The 18,703-nt window shown below is 32.7% G+C and overlaps 1 protein-coding gene across 4 annotated transcripts in view; it reads right to left on the bottom strand.

Moving 5' to 3' along the window:
- Positions 1–14,220: 14,220 nt before the first annotated feature.
- KCNJ3 (potassium inwardly rectifying channel subfamily J member 3) overlaps positions 14,221–18,703 on the bottom strand; it is a 150,278-nt gene continuing 145,795 nt past the window's right edge. For 3 of the 4 annotated variants that reach the window (XM_081051069.1, XM_081051063.1, XM_081051062.1), the window contains one exon: positions 14,221–17,578. In XM_081051069.1, coding sequence (XP_080907195.1) covers positions 17,573–17,578 — 6 coding nt within the window. In that variant the 3' untranslated portion in view covers positions 14,221–17,572. The remainder of the gene's footprint in view (positions 17,579–18,703) is intronic. The other variant, XM_081051070.1, reaches the window with a different exon arrangement.

The raw sequence follows: 18,703 nt of genomic DNA, 5'->3' as shown, positions 1-18,703 counted from the left end.
GGGCATGAGATTCTGTGACTTCATCCTCAAGTAATCAGCAAGAGCAATTAATAAAGCCATACTTTTTATAAACTTTCAATTATTTCATAAATGCAAACATCCAAATCACTAAGATAACTATTGAATCTTGTCTTGAGATCTCACTGTACTTTGAAATGTAACAACCAAAAAGGAAAGTTGTTGGCTATTGTTAAATTTAGTAATAGAAAGCAGTTGTGATTTCTCTTGGGTAGAAGTATTGATTTAGAGATCATATTTACAATTGTACTCTGAAGCCTACATTTGGAAGACTCACTCCGCTTTTCTCTTCTTTTTCATTGATACCATGAAGTAAGGAAATATCTCTCTTTTTTTTTAATTTTGCTAATCAAAGATCATAAATACTTTCCTACTGTTACAACTTGATTACAACATCATAATGAGCAATAGACATCATAAGTTTAATGCAGTATGGTTTAATACAAAAAAATTATCCAGATGCTAAGTACTATTAATAGCTCAGTATGCGCAATATCAATTAACCTTCATGACCTTAATGGAAAAAGGAATACAGGTTATTTCAACTGCTAGAACAATGCAAAAGATTATGCAAGAATGCCAGCCAATAAGATGGTTACAGAAGAGGGAAAAAAAAAGACATTAAAAAAAAGAAAAGAAAACACATCATAATTGCCAGAGTAAAATCACAACACGATGTGTCTTTGAAGAAGACTTTAAAGAACTGCCGTCTCATGAACAGTAAATAAATAGTTCTGCATTCTCTTTCCCAACATTAATTTATTATTAGGAGATATTCACCTAGGTCAGTAAAAGACTATCTGATATATCTCAATGCCTATTTCTGAAAATTCCTGATATCAGACCGCTGGATTTTTGTACGGAGCAGGTCAGAATATGCTCTGTTGGAATGCTGGAGAGTAAACTGCACTGCTACAGAAATATTTACCTAAAAATCTCTTATTCCAGCTCCCAGCTTTGCCCTTGGTCTTTCTTTTCACAGTAGGAAAAAGTTCTAGCCGTGTTATCTTTGCCTCAGAGGACAAATAGTAGGACGCACCATTCATTTGTTATTTATCCCTCGGACTTCTTGCCAATAGACACTCTGTAGTGCGGAGCCCCTAATCTACGTTAACATCGTTCACTTCAAAAACGACCAGGCTTCAACAATAGTAATCTGGAAAAAATAAGAGAGACAAGAGAAGAAAAAAATTAGGAGAACAAATTGGGGAAAGCATGCTAGAAGTGAGGATAAATTGGAAGGTAAGAAAGAGGTGACAAAAATGCAAGAAATGGAAGGTTGAGAAATAATGAAACCATTAAAAATATAAGGGCTACTATTGAGAATAGGTTCTCCAGGACCTTGTGGCTGTTGATTTGTCTTCCTGACTCAATAAATTTAAGCTCAATAAACTCTGTCCACTAATGCTGTTACCCAATAAGATTAGGAAGTATTCTCTTTCATGTTTCCATTTGTGTTTGATAATTGACCTTTGACAATTTTTCAAAAAAAAAAAAAATACATTCAATGAAAGTTACACAAATACACAAACATGAGGTTAATAAAGCAAGTTAATCACACCAAATTGACATCTGATCTTTGTCATTTATCTAAAGCAATATAGTAAAATGATCTAGTCACTATTTCTGTTTTATTTTCAGTTCTGTTTATGAAACTTAATATAGTTCTTTTATTGTATTTCCATTCCTGACAGAGTACACATTCTCATTGTATTTACATTGTGGTACTTCATACGGTTTATTCTCCTTTCGTTGGTTGCTTGGGAGAACAATTTTCTTTCTTTTTTTCTTTTCTTTTCTTTACTTTTTTATGTTTTTTAACCTTATATAGTACAATGTCAATGTGTTCTGCTCCCTGATTTTTTTTAAAGCTCATATATTTTTCCAAATACATTTATTCTCCGAACTGAGTAATTAGCTATAAAATACCCCATTTTATGAGAAGCAGAGAGTGTCCAGAGACTCAGCCAAAGCAAAAACCACCCACACCATGTGGCAGGGCTATACTGGTTAGCCTAAGAATGGAGACTAATTCTAGGTACAGCTCAGGTATTAAGTGGATTAAGCCATCCACTTAATACAAGCTAACAGAAGTTATGTAAAAAACTGACACTTTGCCCTGCCTCCACTTAGAGTGAGCAGTCCAATCGAACCCATGTCAAAGAAAAAAAAAGAAAAATAACTTTAGTACCTCAAATAAATCAATATAAACAAATAAATAACCTTCTCCCCAAAATAGAGTCATCTCATTTTTACTTAGTTATATTCTTCTAAATAAATGACACTTTGAGCTTCCTCTAAGGAAAAAAAACAAAAAACACTTTTTCCTGATTGGAGGGCTCATCTCTGAAAATCTATGACAAGCCTTACAAATATAATTATCACATGGAGAAATAGCAGCTTTCCGTCAACGGATGGTTTCCATCAATAATCTTGCAATTCTTCATTTTTTTTTCTTAAGTCCCTGAGATATTTTTATTTGGTGAACCAGTACCTTCCTAGCAGACTTCTTTGTGAGTAAACTTTTTTTTTCATTTTTCTATTATATCTGAGTCTTGCTTGAAATTTATTATTTCATGGGTGAGCGAGGGTTACAAAATATGTATGGACACTGTTGACATTATGAGGATGATTACATTCTATTACTCCAGGAAATCCTGTCAGTTATCTTCCAGTATATTCAGAATACAACTACTTATCACTCAATCCACAGCTGTCTCCCAGATCTTTTGTCAGCATCTCTTGTCTGGATTATTGCAAACGCCTCCTGAATGGTCCCCCCGAGTTGTTCATGCCCCTTAACAATCCATTTTCAACACAGCAGCCCATGTGATGATGTTACGATGTAAATGAGATCAGTACAATTTTTTGCTCAAAATATTCTCAATAACTTCTCACTTTTCACTCCATGGCAGTGAGTCCAAAGTCATTAAAATATTCCACATGTCTTTACACATCTTCCACTCACCACCACCTCCCATTACCTCACTGACTTCATCTCACACTTCTCCCTCATTCCTACCTAATTTTCCCTTGTTTCTTGAAAGCAAATTACTAAACACATCAAGGCCTTGAGAATATATTCATTTTCTCAAGTGGTTTCCTCTCAGAATTTCTGAGAATGTCTTCTGGTCTTTATTCAAATGTTACTATCTCAGCAAATTGTCCCCACGCTAGCACTTTTTATCATCCTTTTCCACCTTTCTCTGTATATTATTTGTCACTGTCTGCAGATATTTTACTTATTAGTTTTATTTATTGTTATATTCCTACATTATAATATAAGCTCCATGAGAAGATGTTTTGTTTCTTTGGGGTATTTTGTCTTTTCTTGTAATATGTATTTGTTTAGTGAATACATTTATTCCATTCATTGAGCATGTACTTCCCTGCATTGGAAGAGTATTGCTCATGCTCCTTAATGCCTCTGTGTGTCAGTATCTTCATTTTCAATTTGAGAGTAATAATTACATTTATTTCATTGAATGTTGGTAAAGGTTAAAATAAAGAAAATGTACATGAAAGTGTTGTCATTATGCAGGGCACCTCGTAAGGGTTCCATAAACCACTAGAAAAAATGATGATGGTAATGAATGATTTGCTAAGTGAGTCAGAGAATATGAGTACTTGGTTGGATTTGGTTTCTTAAAATACAAAACTCAAAACCAATACCTTACTACATACTTCTTAGAGCTTGGACAACTAAAATCTGATTAGCCAGAGAAGACTCACGTTCTCATAAGTTTATTAGTACTTCCTTGCCGTCCTATGCTCACCAAGGCAGTCATTTCAAATCTATAATTTCATCTCTTTTTCCATCTTTTTGCTTCACTTCATTATAATTCTCCTTCCTTTATATACTATCAAAACAAAAAATTATCTTTTGAAACAAGCGATTCTCCTTTCACCTGTTCCGTTATTCAAACTGTGCAGTCCAAAACATACAGGCAAACATTTGATCTTCCTAAGGCTTTGATTCTCAATTGTAACTGCAGCTTCCTGCCCCTGTACCAAATCATTTCACTTCTTATGTTAATACATAACTCCTATTTACAGGTTTTCCATTTTAGCTGAATAACATACCACTTTCCTGTCTACATTATTGGAATGTTACTTATATATATACCCACTCATTCTTGTTGTCATTTTCAATTGCATGTTTTTGCTCCTTTTGCTGCATTGCCTAAAACATCATTCCCTAGAGAACTGGATTCAATGATACTAACAATTTAGTGATACTATTATTACTTCATCAAATAGGTTTAAGAATACAAATTTCAAAATTACTTAGTATTGTTACTGTTCTGCAGTCAGCTTTATCCAAAGAGCATACTGATTTTCAGGAACACTGCAAATAAAAGACATTGTCTTAAATATATTCCATGTCAATTTTTCTATTGAATTTTGCAAATTAAATTTTCAATGTCAGATTTAAAAATTGAACTCAGAAGCTGAAACATATATTTTCAACAACTTCACTCAATGCAGTTTAAATAGAAACTCCCTAAAAAGTTACCTTGCTTTTACCCAGAAAAATGAAGATTTTAAAGGCCACGATCAAAGATTGTTTTACTTTGAAGAAAAATAAACTCTAGTAAAATAAACATCACTCTTACTTGTACTTTGAAAATTTAATCATGCTTTGATCTTAAAACAAAAAGATATTTGTAGATAAGTCAATTTTAAAAGTTATTGCTGTTTGAAAACAATTACTGAATTCAATGATTGAGTGGACTTATGTGCATAAGCTAACAGTGATGCTACTTCTGTAGAAAAATATTTTAAGGGGTAATGAAAAACTTAAAATACATATAAATAATTATTTGATTCATTATCCTCTGTTGATAAAGTCATTATTATAGTCTAAATAAATAGAAACTTTCCCAAAAATTCAAAACAGAGGAGATAAATAACATTTTGCTTTTGGAGGCAATGATGTTTAATCTGTGAATGTGTGCAAAATTTGCTGTCTTCTTATAGGGCATTTTTATGGACAAAACAATATCATATTTGTTTTGCTGAGCTTTTATAAGTTTTTATCAAAATAAGTGTGTTGAAGTTTTTAACTTTTAGCTTGTGAGGTGGTGTGGTGGTGGTAGTTATTTTTTTATTTTTTTTTTTACTTACACAGGGAGGCTACAAAATAAAGCTACATAAGTCTGGTTATTCCACTAACTGGTTGCAGACACAATTTGCAAAACCATTTATGGTATCTGTTGTTATTCTTTGTGAAAATACCTATAGGAAGTTAATTAAAATAAGCTTTTTTTTAATAGACTATTATGCTTTTAGGATTAGTCCACATCTTATTTGTAGCCTCGTGCCTTTATTTTAATTGCTTGCTAGGATTCAATTGTATAGACTTACCACAATTTATTTTTCCTTTCTACTGTTAAAGGATATTTCAGTGTTTTTGATATTTCAACATTGTGTAGAATGTTATTGTGAATATTCTTTTACATGTATTCTAGTATAAATGTGCCTGAATTTCACTAGTGTATATACACAGGAATGAAAATGCTGACTATAGATCTAGATATTTTTACCTTTAACACACAAGGCCATACTTTCCTATGAGTTTTTCCTTATAAAAATAAATGAAATAAATGTTCTTTACATCACTTTACCTCCAAAGTAAACCCAAATTCTCAACTCTATTAAAACACAATGCAGGACCATTTAAGTTACATATTTCTGGTTAATATTTCTGTCTTTTTAGGTTTGGCTATACTTTCATGTTTGATTTTTTGAAAATAATTGTATTTAAATTTTACAATTTTATTATATTTATCTCAGATTCTTCATAGATGAGGATTTAAAAAGCAGAAAACATAGTAAAATAAAAACTGAACAAACACACAAGTAAACAGTAAAGGTACATATTTATAATTGATATTAAGAAAGGAAACTATTAATTTAAGGATAAATAGAAATTACCTTTCCCAATTACTGCTATATAGATTTTTTCCCCCCGTAAAAGTTTCGCTTAACATCATGGGTAAAATCTGACTCAGAGGTACATATCCTTCTTTCAAGTCATTTTAGAAATTTTGACACTTTTTTAGAACTAAGTAAAAATGTCTGGTGAGCTACCTGGAGGTTTTTGTGGAATCCTACACATCTGATATTTTCTAAACATCGAGAGAATAGCAGCGGACATAATCTGGCGGTTTCCTGTTGAACTAGAATTTGGGGAATGCCTCTACCTGTTCAGATTGTTAAACTCTATTCAGAATTGTCAGTCTCCAAAGCAGACAGAAGAAAATCCCTCATATGATCCCCATCTCCTGGTATTAATGCCTTTATGTAATCTCCACTCCTAAGTGATGGCAAGACCTGTGGTTTGCTTAAGTGGGATTATGTGGCAAAGGGTGTGGGATTTGGATAGTTACATATACATAATACATAAAAGTGTGGCACCTGTTTCTTTCTCCATTGCTCACTTCAAGAAGCAAGCTGCCATGAATCCTACAGCCACAAGGAAAGTATTTCTTACTTATCTCTATCATATGGCTTCTAAGCAGTAGGGTTATTATAACTGCATAACTTAATTATTATTCAAAGGTAAGCAGGCCCATATATTTCTCACCCTGGTATATAAGGGTCAGTTTAATTAGACTTTATCAGGAAAATAGCACTCAGCAACTATACTGCATATTTTATGTTAGAAACTATCATTATGTTGGATATGAAAGGAATGCAGATTAAGAAAGAGTTTAATAGGCTTGTTTCTAAAATCTTCTGCAAAATGTTTGGACCAGTAATTGCACACCATTACTCCCTGAAGAATGTGTTTCCTTGTACCATAGTTCTGGAAGAGAATCTGATGTAATTCAATACCCAATATATCCTCACTGGCGTGGGACTAACTTCTATTTGGAAGATGACTATGAAAGAGAGAATGGTTCTCATTTGGCAAATAAGGTGTTATTTGTTTACTGGAAAGAATTACAAACAATCAAGCCTCAGCATGAAGTAAGCTATTTGAACCATCCAGATTATTTACGTGGAGGCCTGGTTTAACCCAGAGTCAATGAATTTTCTCTATTATATTTAGTTACCTCCTATAGACTCAACTGAAATCATTCTATGAACTAAGTGTCTCATTTATAGATAAATATAAAAGTAGTCCTTCTAATTCATTAAAAAATCAATTTATTTGTTTCACTTATCCATATTTATTTTGAGATCACTTATATATGTGAGTGCAAACATCTAAATAATAATTGTAGTTTCTTCCCTCTCAAAACAAAAGCATAATTTTCACATCAAATTCAGGGAATATGCATAAATACATGTACACCAAAGCCTGTTTAATTCATTTATTATGTTGGAACTAAGGTCTAGTTATTTTCATGTGTTAAATAGTCAAGAATTGTAACACTAATTAAAGGAAGTACTTGGTTAGTGGTCTGGCAATTTAGGTTTTTTATTTTCTTTTTTTTTTGAAACTGAGTTTGGCTGATTATTATTTTTCTTATTGTCAGTCTTCTCAGGGTTGTTTCTGTTTTGTTTTTTATCAAATCAGCTGCCAGTAAGCATACTGAGTACTCAGGTAAGGCCAAGAATAAATATCTTCCAAGAGAGACTCTAAATGAAAAAATTTTCCTGACATAAAATTTAAGCTGAACCTGTTAATTAGGCTAAAATATTCACCATGTTTATTCAATTTTTCTCTGACATAAACTGAGTTAGATGGTGAGATTGAATGGAGGTGGGTATATGTCTTAATCTGACCAAACTACTCAGAGAATGCACTGTATTCTGAAGTTCTACATATTCCCATTGTTCTAGATATTGATTAAAGTTATCAATTAAATTCAGTTACATTCAATTTCTATTGACATTCTGAATGATCTGCATGATTTTGGAGACACCAAAATATATACCACTGATTGACTATGCTTTCATTTCTCTTTACATAGATGTGGGGAATTAACTACAATAAATTAAAATTGTAAAGGAGTAACTCTGATTTACATTAAAAGGAGTATCTCATCAAAGCTCTCACAGTCACAGTGATGTAAATATATGGGGTTTATCTATTATGAATATCAGTCCACCTGTGGTCTATAGTGATGGGTCCCGATGCTGAACCCTTAAGTTGAAGGAAAGGGTCAATTATTTCCTAGATTGATGGCTGATAACAATCAAGTTTTTATTTCTATACAAGTAATTATTGGAAAAAAATATTTTGTTGCATATATTTCAAATTCTAATGATTTACCAGTGAATCTTTAATTATTAAGATTCAAGTCGTGGAAACTATATAATATTATTTTGGATTATTTTAGCTTATGGGTCAACACTGGGCATTGCTTTATATTGTCTTGGCTTAGAGATGAATAGGAGTTGTTCCTTTGAAACATGTGCTTGATACAAAATCACCCTTTGATTAGCAAATGGTTCCATATCAAAATTGTTATATTTTTTAACCTTTGCTTCTTCATGGTTTGCATTTTACCATCTTTTTAAAAAGCATCTGAATGCTCTTGAATATAACAAGAGAAGGAAAGAGAGAAAATTAGCTTGTAAATAATACTTTTCTTTGGGGAGTGGCTGAGGTAATGTGAAGTGCTTGACTGTAATTGTCGAGGAGAAACATTTTTGTGAAAGTTTAATGACATCTAAAAAGATCTAAAATCATGGTTGCTCTTTGGGAATTGTTGCTTTTCTCCTTTTTTGGATAAGAAGAATGACATCGAATGATTTCTTTACCTCCCAGGAGTAAAATATTGCATTCAGTTTCAGCATCTATGTTAACTTTTGTCATTAGAATATATTTTTTTTTCTCATCTCTTGAGTATTCGATTTTATTAATATTTTCCCATAACATTTTTAAGCCTCATGAATTCTTTTTCTGAGGCATGTGAGCTATAAATAAAATATATTGGTTCCAATGAAATGAAATTTGCGGAGTTAATTTATCTCTAAGTGTATGGTGGAAGAGTGAACTTTCTAAAATACATATCTGATTTCACCATCCTTTTAAAATCTTTAAAATTTGTCTTCAGCATAAAAACCCACCTATTTTCTGTGAGTCATAGTATCTGTTATGAATGAACTCCTACATACAGTTTAATTATCTCCCATATTAATCCAATTCTCATACCCCATATTCTAGTCTTTTAGAACTATTTATATTTGCAAAACATAATATAGTTTCCAAACTCCATGAATTTATACACATTGCTTCCTTTACTTCTCCTTTTTGTTATCTACAAAAATTTCTTCAAATTTCTGAAAACACAATCCCTGTACTCCTTACTGCTAAATGCTTTTCAAGATCGTTCTACCTTCTTATCATCCCAATCCCACATCAAATATAAGTTGGATCACCTTCTTTCTGGGTGGACCAATAGTATCCTGTGCAGTGATGTTTCAAAACATTAAAACATTATAATTTCATTAGCAGTCATCTCTACTAAATTTGGAGCTCTTTTCCTTTTATTACCTTCCATATACATTGCTTTATGAAACCGAGGCATCACTTCAGCAGTAAAGAAGGGGAAGAAATAAAAGTTGATGACACACACACACACACACAAAAAAAAACACACACACACACACACACACAACACAATAATTTATTTAATAACCTTTAATAAGAAAGGAAGCCATAAATCTCATTAGACTTCACAAGTCCTTTTTATAACAATGGCATATTGGGTAAAAGACATGTTATCAGCTTTCATTTAAAAAAAGAAGTCCACATCTTAATCTTTAAAACCAATGCACATGTTATCTTACTTGGCAAAAGTGACTGGCGTGTGTAATTAAATTAAGGACCTGGAGATGGAGGGGGGCGTTATTTTGGATTATATCAGTGGGCCCAATGTTATCACAATGGTTCTTAAAAGTGGAAGAGGAAGGTAGGAGAGTCAGTACCAAATGTGACTATGGAAGAAAGACACATACAACTTTACTGGCTTTGATGATGGAAAGAGGGGGCAATGAGCCAAAGAATCTGAGTGGCCTCTGGAAAATGGAAAGATCAAGGAAATGAAATCTTTTCATAAGCCTCCATAAAACACACACACACACACACACACACACACACACACACACACACACACACACAAACACACACACACAACCAAAACGCAGCCATTGTGACATACTGATTTTAGCCTAGAAAGAATTATGTCAGACATCTACCTAGATACTGTCAGATAACAAATTTGCATTGTTTATGCTTCTAAATCTGTTTTAATTTGTTATAACAGTGATAAAAAAAATATGATTAACCTAGCCTTCCTTTTCAAAGCAGTAGGTTAAATGTAAACATTTATCCCTGCTGCTACCCAAAATACTGAAACGAGACAGTAGCAAAAAGAACTCCTTGCAAGTCTGTTTGAAAGGCATACTTTCCTTTGTTCTATTTAACTCAACTTGTTGGTTGCCTGTTTCACACCCTGGCAGAAAACTGAAGGTTTATTTTTGAATGTGGGTGAAACATTATTTAGAATACAGGATGCTGCTCAATTGAAGATGAAGATTCTGTTTTCACACTGAGGATAGTCTTTTCCTGATCCAGGTGGCTCTAAGAGCACTGGCAGCCAGGTATTAGGTTGGTGCAAGAGTAACTGTGGTTTAAAAGTTAAAAAGCAAACAAACAACAACAACAAAAAAAAACCCAATTACTTTTGTACCAAACTAATACCTCCTTTGTAGGAAAAAGATGAAAAGTTTTAACTGGGTAATATTATTGACCTTAAATAAGAACTCTAAAGATACTAATTTAAGGTTGGTAATCCAAGCATGTCACTGAACAGTGAACACCATGGTTGAATTTACCCCATATATTTACACAAGTCTCAGTAATTATGTAATTGACCCACTAGAAAATATACTCAAAATTATATGTATTAAGAGTTACTAGAAACAAATAGAATGCTGGGAGAAGAAACATTTAAAATACACTATCATTAATAATTTGAAAGAGTTAAGATTCTTCTTCCATGATATAAGAAAAAGACCCCTTAAAAAAACAAACATTTAGAGAACAAAAAAAAGTTACTGAAAATTCAAACTGTTACAGAAGAAATGAACATCTTGGAAGATAAAAATCAAATAAATGCACATAAACTGAAAGTCATAAAAATAATATGAAGAAAGTTTCCAAGAATGTAGAGACAAATAAAATAAATAACAAATAAGAGAGGAAATATTAGAATATTAGACAATAATTTCAAGATTTCCAACATCCAAATAATGAAAATTCCAGAAAGACAGAATAGAGAAAAATGGAGGAAGTAAACAAAGAAACAACTTTAAAAAAAGTTTCCTGAAGCATATGAGTTTTCAGATTGAAAGGGCACAGCAAAATGGATTAAAATGGGTTTACAATTAGGGAGAACATCTTGAAATTTTAGAACACTGGGGGAGGTAAGATTATCTAAAAGCTTTAAGGAGAAAAATCAGTTAACAAAAAATGGCATCAGATATCTCAATAGCAACATTGGAAGATAGGAAAAAAAGTAACAATATCACTGAAATTTCGAAGAAAGTAATCTCTATGCTAGGCCAAACTATTCATATTAATCATGAGGGGCGGATTAATTTATAAAAAAAAATCTCAACAACTGTACTACTATATATATAGTATACATATATAGTATAGTATATTATGTGTATGTGCGTGTGTGTGTGCGCGCGCACACGGGCGTGTGTTTTTCCTCAGAAACTCCTGGAAAATGTGCTTCAAGAAAACAAAAGAGTAAACCAAGAAAGGTGAAAACATATGTCCCATGAAACAGGGTCTCTACACTAAGAATGTCATGATCGGAATCCCCCAGTGTGATGATAAAGGGAGATCTCAGGACAACAGCTGTACAGTAGACTTAAAGCAATTTACATAATTGAGCAGATCAGAATAATTTGATAGATATTTCTTCAAGGAGATAAAATTGCTCAAATATCTAATGTGTTTGATGAATTAATGGAACATATTTATAAGTGGGAAAGACACTTTGGCTGAGTTAATAATACGTATATGTATAAATAAGCGAAGAAAAAACAGTTATCAAGACTAAAAGGGGAAAGGCTGTGAAGGGTGAGAAAAATAATTAAAACACATTGGATCAATTGTCATAGCACTTAATGAAAACACTGATAATTAATCTATTAAATATGAGAAGACAAGATTGGAAATTTAGGGTAGGGTGGATGTGGTGGAGGTGTAGTAGATAGCAAGACTTGAAATAAAACTAGATCTTCATCTACCTCAGTTAAAAGCAAATAGAGAATGCCCCCAAATGGAAAATCGAAAAGCGATTTAAGAATGGTTAGGGATTTGCATGTAAATAACAGTAGAACCATCCAAGAGGACAGGGACTACTCATGTTTGTGGATTTAACTTAATTCAAAGCAGAGTAAACAGCGTTTCTGAAAATTAACTTTTTTTTTTCCCTAGTGTAAAATGAAGATAATCTCTACCATATAGAGTTTATTATGAAGAGTCAAATAATGTGTGTAAATCGCCATGCAAATGATTGACATGTGTAGCTGGGAAAGTATAAGCAGGAGTGATGGATGTGATTCTTACTGAGCAATGAGGAGATAATTGGCCTTGCCTTATTTATTGTCTATAGCACCCATTGCTCATACACAGCCCAAATATTCTGAGACAGCCATGATTTCAAGACAACTTTTCAGGTAAGAAATCAGAATTTAGAAAAAAAAACATTCTACTAAATGATGAGGACCATTTTCTTTTAACCGCCCCCCCCACCCCCCTTGGCCAGAAGCTGCAGGAACTTGGCTTTTTGAATTAATTCTGAGAGGTGCCAGGAAGGTGGGCACATTACATAACTGGTCTGGTCCAAAATTAGGAACACACATTTTCTATGAAACTCTTTTAAGGAAAGTAACTGAACCATTTTTAAAACGGTGATTTGACATTTAAGCAAGATTAGGAAAACTATTATATGTATTTGCTTGCTGTACTTACCAGGGCTTTTGAAACAAAAGCTCAGCAAAGGAGATGGTCATGAAGATTCCTCCAAAAAAAAAAAAAACAAAACTAAAAAAGCAAACGCAGGGCTCTAATAATCTGCATTATTAAGTTCAGGTTCCACGTTTCTGAAGTATCTCCCCAATAAGGATTCTTCAAGGAATGAATTGTGATGATTAAATAATTGCCTCTTAGAAGTTAAGAGTCTTATGATAAACAAACTGAATCAAGGAATACGAGTACTTAACTGGGAGAAAGTGGAAAAATGATGAGAACACTTTAAAAATTAAACCACATCATATTTTGGAATTTTAATATAGATTTTATAAAACTTGATTTCACATTTTTGTAAACGACCTTATATATTTAAATAATTTTAAATTGTGTGCCAGACAATGCAATTAGTTTGATACTAATCTGAATATATACAATGTAAATCAAGCACAGATACTGAGGTAGAGCTCACAGATGTGCTGTGCAGTCCAGCGAACTGTTTTCATAACGTGAAATGGTAGAGAATCTCACAATAGAAATAGAATTTAAAACACCTTCCCGTAATCCCACTCTTCCATAGAAATAATCCATGATTGTTTCATCTTATCTGGACAAAGTGGTTCTTGAGTACTGAGACAACTAAAAGCTTTTTATAGCATGTAAGGCCATATATGGATGAATTTAAAATAGCATAAGAATTTTTTCAGAAATAATTAATGATAAAATATCCTTATTTTTAATTTGGTAAGTGTTTACAAAAGTGAATTTACACATTGCTGAGAAAGATGAATATTTAAGTTGAAGGAGCATTTTTTAAAAATGTATTTCTTTTACTTGTATCATTTGGATAACTAGAATGAAGTATTTTATGATGACAGGAGCCATACCATGAAAACTCCATAAGAACAAATTTGTTAGCAGTTGTTAAATAGTTATTCAATTCAATGAACACATTACATTTTGCTTTCCACTAGTCACCATACTGGCGGTCTGAAAATTACCTTGGCTTAAGTTGATTTTTACTCTCTTTGATTTGAACTTTTAAAACTTCCTGAAATGGAACTACCAGAGGTTTAGTTTTTATTCAGTCAATAAAACGGGTAACTTTTCACTGCTGACAAAACATGTCATGTACAGATTGAACAAATGTTACACAAAATCACTTTGATCAGAAGTCCTCCAGGTTAAAACATATGAAACTGAGATAATTTTGTTTGAAATGATCAGTGTCAAAAAAAAAAAAATCAGCAAAGGAGAATAAAAGCAATTCTTTATTTTTATCCAAATATATCAGACTTTATAATTTAGTTAGTTTCAACAAAAACGTAGAGTCACCACATATCATCCAAACCCGAACACTCTAAAAGTGAAAAGGAATGTTGTTAATAATTACACAGGTACAACAGGAAAAACTGGAACTCCCCCGGTAAACTGGGTCCTATGATCAACTTAGTAATAGGGGTTAAACTGCAATTATATGCAGAAATCACATCTTTCCTATACATATGTGGTAAAAATACAGGAAGAGCATTCACTAAGAAAAATGAATTTTGGCAAGTGTTTTTTTTTTCTCATTATACAGATCTCTGTTTAAATTTCATGCCCTCTGTTAACAGTCACCTCTTCTAAAATAATTGATTCTTATTCCACCCAGTATTTTTTTCATGTGACCGTTTTTCTTTACTTCCCTAATATTTTGACTGTCTGAAATCATCTGGTTTTGTCTGTCTCAGTGTGCCCTCCCCACTCTCCTACTGACATGCAGTGTTCAAATGGGCAGTGACCTCCCTGACGTCATCATAGCCAGATCCTCAGGAGCTAGAAATGCCTAGGACATAAAAGAGATACAAAATTTTTACTGAATGAATGAGTGAATACATTCGGAGAGTATTTTTGGCCCCATGTTCTGCTTGGTACCAAAGACAAGTTAAAATAACTCTCCAGATTAAACTATGGCTCTATTTAGTGTTAAGTCATTGGATTAAATGATCTATGTAGTTTCTTCCACTGATAATATATATACTATGCCCCCTGGGCTCCCTCCTTTTTATGCTATTATTTCATGTCCTATACCCAGCAAATAAGCAAGTTTGGAGATCAGGCGGCAGGGCAGCTAGTTGTATTCACAGTGGATCTATGCTCTAGGTTGATCATTTTTTCCGGTAACAATTCCCTGGTATATGTTTGCACCTACAGAATTTGGTTGATACAGAGGTAGCCAGAAGGTACTGTTGTAGTCAATGATAGAATTGTTGATGTAGTAATTTTCCAATAAGGAAATTATTACATGATTGCTAAAAATGGGAAATGATGAACGCCCAATCCAGTCATTAAAGATTTACATATTAATGAGGAGAAAGAGACTAATTCTGGGCAGATGTAGATTGCAAAGTCCAAAATAGGATTATAGGAAAATCTATGATATTCTGATAAGGAGCACTTGTAAATTTTAATAAAAATCTCTGCATTCCAAATCTTTATTTTTGCAGGTGTTCTACTGAGCAATAGCTTTGATTCCCTAGTGAACTATGAATATAAAACCTTAGGGTTAAAAATATAGTACTGCTAAGTTAATTTTGGTAGGCCGGGGATCCAATACACTAATAAAATCAGGGTGTAATCAAACAGATTACCATCACCACCAACAAAAGACACATGGGTGAAATATTTCCAGTCATCTAATTATAAATTCTCTCAGGTATATACAAAACATTCCTCTTGAACTGAGTGATGACAGGTCTGGAATGGAATAGGTTCCCCAGGTGAAAAAAAAAAAAAAAAAGTCTGTCCTGTTACAACAAATGCCACAAACAAAAGAAAGGCATAAGAAAAAGAGACTCGATTACACATATATACTTTTAAGCATAAATATTTATCATCTGTTTCATTGTATTATTGTTTCTCCTCAAGGATAAATTATTGGTTTTTAAAATGACAGAAGTTTCAGAAGAAAAGTGAAAATGTTACCAATTAACTCAGTTTGAAACAGGGACCATTAATTATGTAATTTCACACAGATTCTGATATATTCAATGTAACTTGGCTCCTTACTATCACAATGATTCAGCATTTATTCAGAGTTCATATTTGTATTAGATCATACACAAAACAGATTTCCAGATTTTAATTAGTCCAGGAGAGGACTGATTCTCAAATTAATCTGTTTATTTTCCCCCAGTACCAGCAACTTTTAAAAATCATAAGGAATCTTCAGTGTCTTGATGTGCTCTAAAATTTACAAGTTAAATATATAATGGTTATATTTTCACAGGGCCATAAATAGCACAAACTTATGTGATTCCCTCATATAAAGTACAATTGAAAATCTTCCAGGACCTTAAACAGCAGAAAACATTAAATTAGATTTTAAAATGACAAATAATTTAAGGCTAAAGTATTTGGTATTAATAATTAATGCCAGTAGCCTTCCTAGCCTAATAAATTAAACATGCACAAGAACTACAACTTTGAACAAAACATCACAATTTTATCAGATATATATGTATGTGCATGTATGTGTGTATGTGTATATATATATATATATACACATATATATACACACACACAGTTACATATATATACACACACACACACACACACATATATATATATATATAGTTTTATCACCCTGAAAAGTCCACTCATGTTTGGCTTAATACATATGTTAGAAATATGTCATGGAGAGTACCACTCCTTTAAATATATATATATATCTTTTTTCAGAATATACAATATAAATATACCATATATAAATCATGCCATAAAACTAAATGCAAAATTTGCACATTATTGCATGCACGATGTGATAATACATGCCCGTTTATAAGAACTTCCTTATGATGTCCTCCTTTCACAACTTTGCTTTCTGCACATTAGCAATAGTTGGAATAAGGGTTCTCAAATATGCATATATGACTGGAGGGAAAATGTATCTTTCAGATTCCTTTGAGAGGATTACCTCATCAGCCAAATATTGGACCGTTAGTAAATCAAAACAGTAAATAATACCTAAGGAGGTGTTTTGTTATGTGAATCGGTCAGAGTTCATTTTTCTTAATTTGGCTGGAAGATTCCCTTCCATCCTGGCTGCTCCTCCAGCCATCTTTTGAAGCTTTGGTGGCAAATCAGCCACTGACTGGCTCATGGGATCAGACAGCATCTTGGTGGTTTTAGAGACCAGTTTATCTTCTGAGTTGCCAGGAACTGAACTTATTCGTTGAAGTTTCATGGGCAAATCTCCCAAGCTGTAGGCTTTTTCTGAAGTTGTAGAACTCATCCTCAAGAGTTTTTTGGGAAAGTCTTCTCTTCCAGTAATTTTCTGCAGCTTAGATGGAAATTTTGTACTAATGTCATCTAATCCATCTAAGCATTCCACAGAATTATGTCTTTCTTTGCTGTTAGTTATGGCTGGTGCTATTAAAGGGGATGACATAAGAAGCATTTCCTCTTGTTCTTTCACACTGTAAGGTGGGGTGGGGACTTCAAATGTTGCATGGAACTGGGAGTAATCAACTTTAAAGAATCCTTCTTCTAAGGAAATTACAGGGAAAAAACGATGACCCCAAAGAACTTCATCTTCAGTGTATGATGTTCGAGCTTGACAAGTCATCCCTATAACAAAAAGAAAATCCTTGATAAGTTATGCATAGAGGAAGCACAAGTAAAGCCAGCTTGATCAAAAGAATTCATCTTTCTTTCTTATAAGGTTTGGAGTGTTGACCTCAGTAGACTGAGCAATAAAATATGTTAAAAGAATTTTAATAAGATGATAAGGATACATACTTTCTTCCAACAAACACAAGGCACAATTACTTTCATGTTTAGAGGGTAATACATCAAAGCATAACTAATGGTTTATTATCCATAAACCAAAATAAAAGGGCACTGAATAATTTAAACATATGTGTCTCTATAAGGAGTTAAGTGCAGAAATCACATAATACTGGTGGTGCCAAAAAAAAAAAGGATATAAGTGAACATTTTGGTCAATGTTGCTCAAGCAGTAGTTCGCTGTAATCAGAAGTGTCTGGACACTGATAGTAACCACTTTGAGCACCTCTTGTAATTGCAGAACTCAAACATGACTTGTATTCATCTTTTTTTTTTATTGGTATATATTGAGTATTACAATTTTAATAGTTTTTTTTTTCATTTCTTAAAATATATATACATTTTTTGGCACCCTCTGTAGTTTTCCATCATTCAAGAAGTAATATATGAAACAAACCTGGCTTTGAATCCAAACATTACCACTGTGTAAACGTAAGAAAGATACTTAACCGTGCATCATTTTCCTATTCTGTTGAGTAGAGCATAGAAAATAACACCTGTCCCACAGGACTGCTATGAGCATGAAATAAAATAACCTGCAGAAATGTAAAATGTGTTGTATAATGTCTACAAATAGTTTTTTTTCTTAATAAATAACAGTAAAGATAACTATCCCAATTATTTGCTAAATGAATAAAAGTTGGAAATATTTCTATGTTGTATAATAGGAACTCATTGTGGTGGGCTCATTCTTCTGGATATTTAATGCCAAACTTTTGCTCAAATTTTAGAAATCCATGTGCTAAAATCAATAATCTGGGTCATGTGATATTTCAAGTTCTATCCCTGCTATAAGAATCTCTGAAATCGGATGCTGGATATAAAATGTCAAATTGTGCTATTTATTTATTATGTTGCTTGCATATTTATATCATGCTAGTCTGATTTACTCAACTGTAGTCTCTT

This window comes from Rhinolophus hipposideros (assembly GCF_964194185.1).
Source record: "Rhinolophus hipposideros genome assembly, chromosome: 6".
NCBI classification, from domain to species: Eukaryota; Metazoa; Chordata; class Mammalia; order Chiroptera; family Rhinolophidae; genus Rhinolophus; species Rhinolophus hipposideros.
Note: the sequence above shows the minus strand (reverse complement) of the source record. Positions and strands in the feature narration are given on the sequence as shown.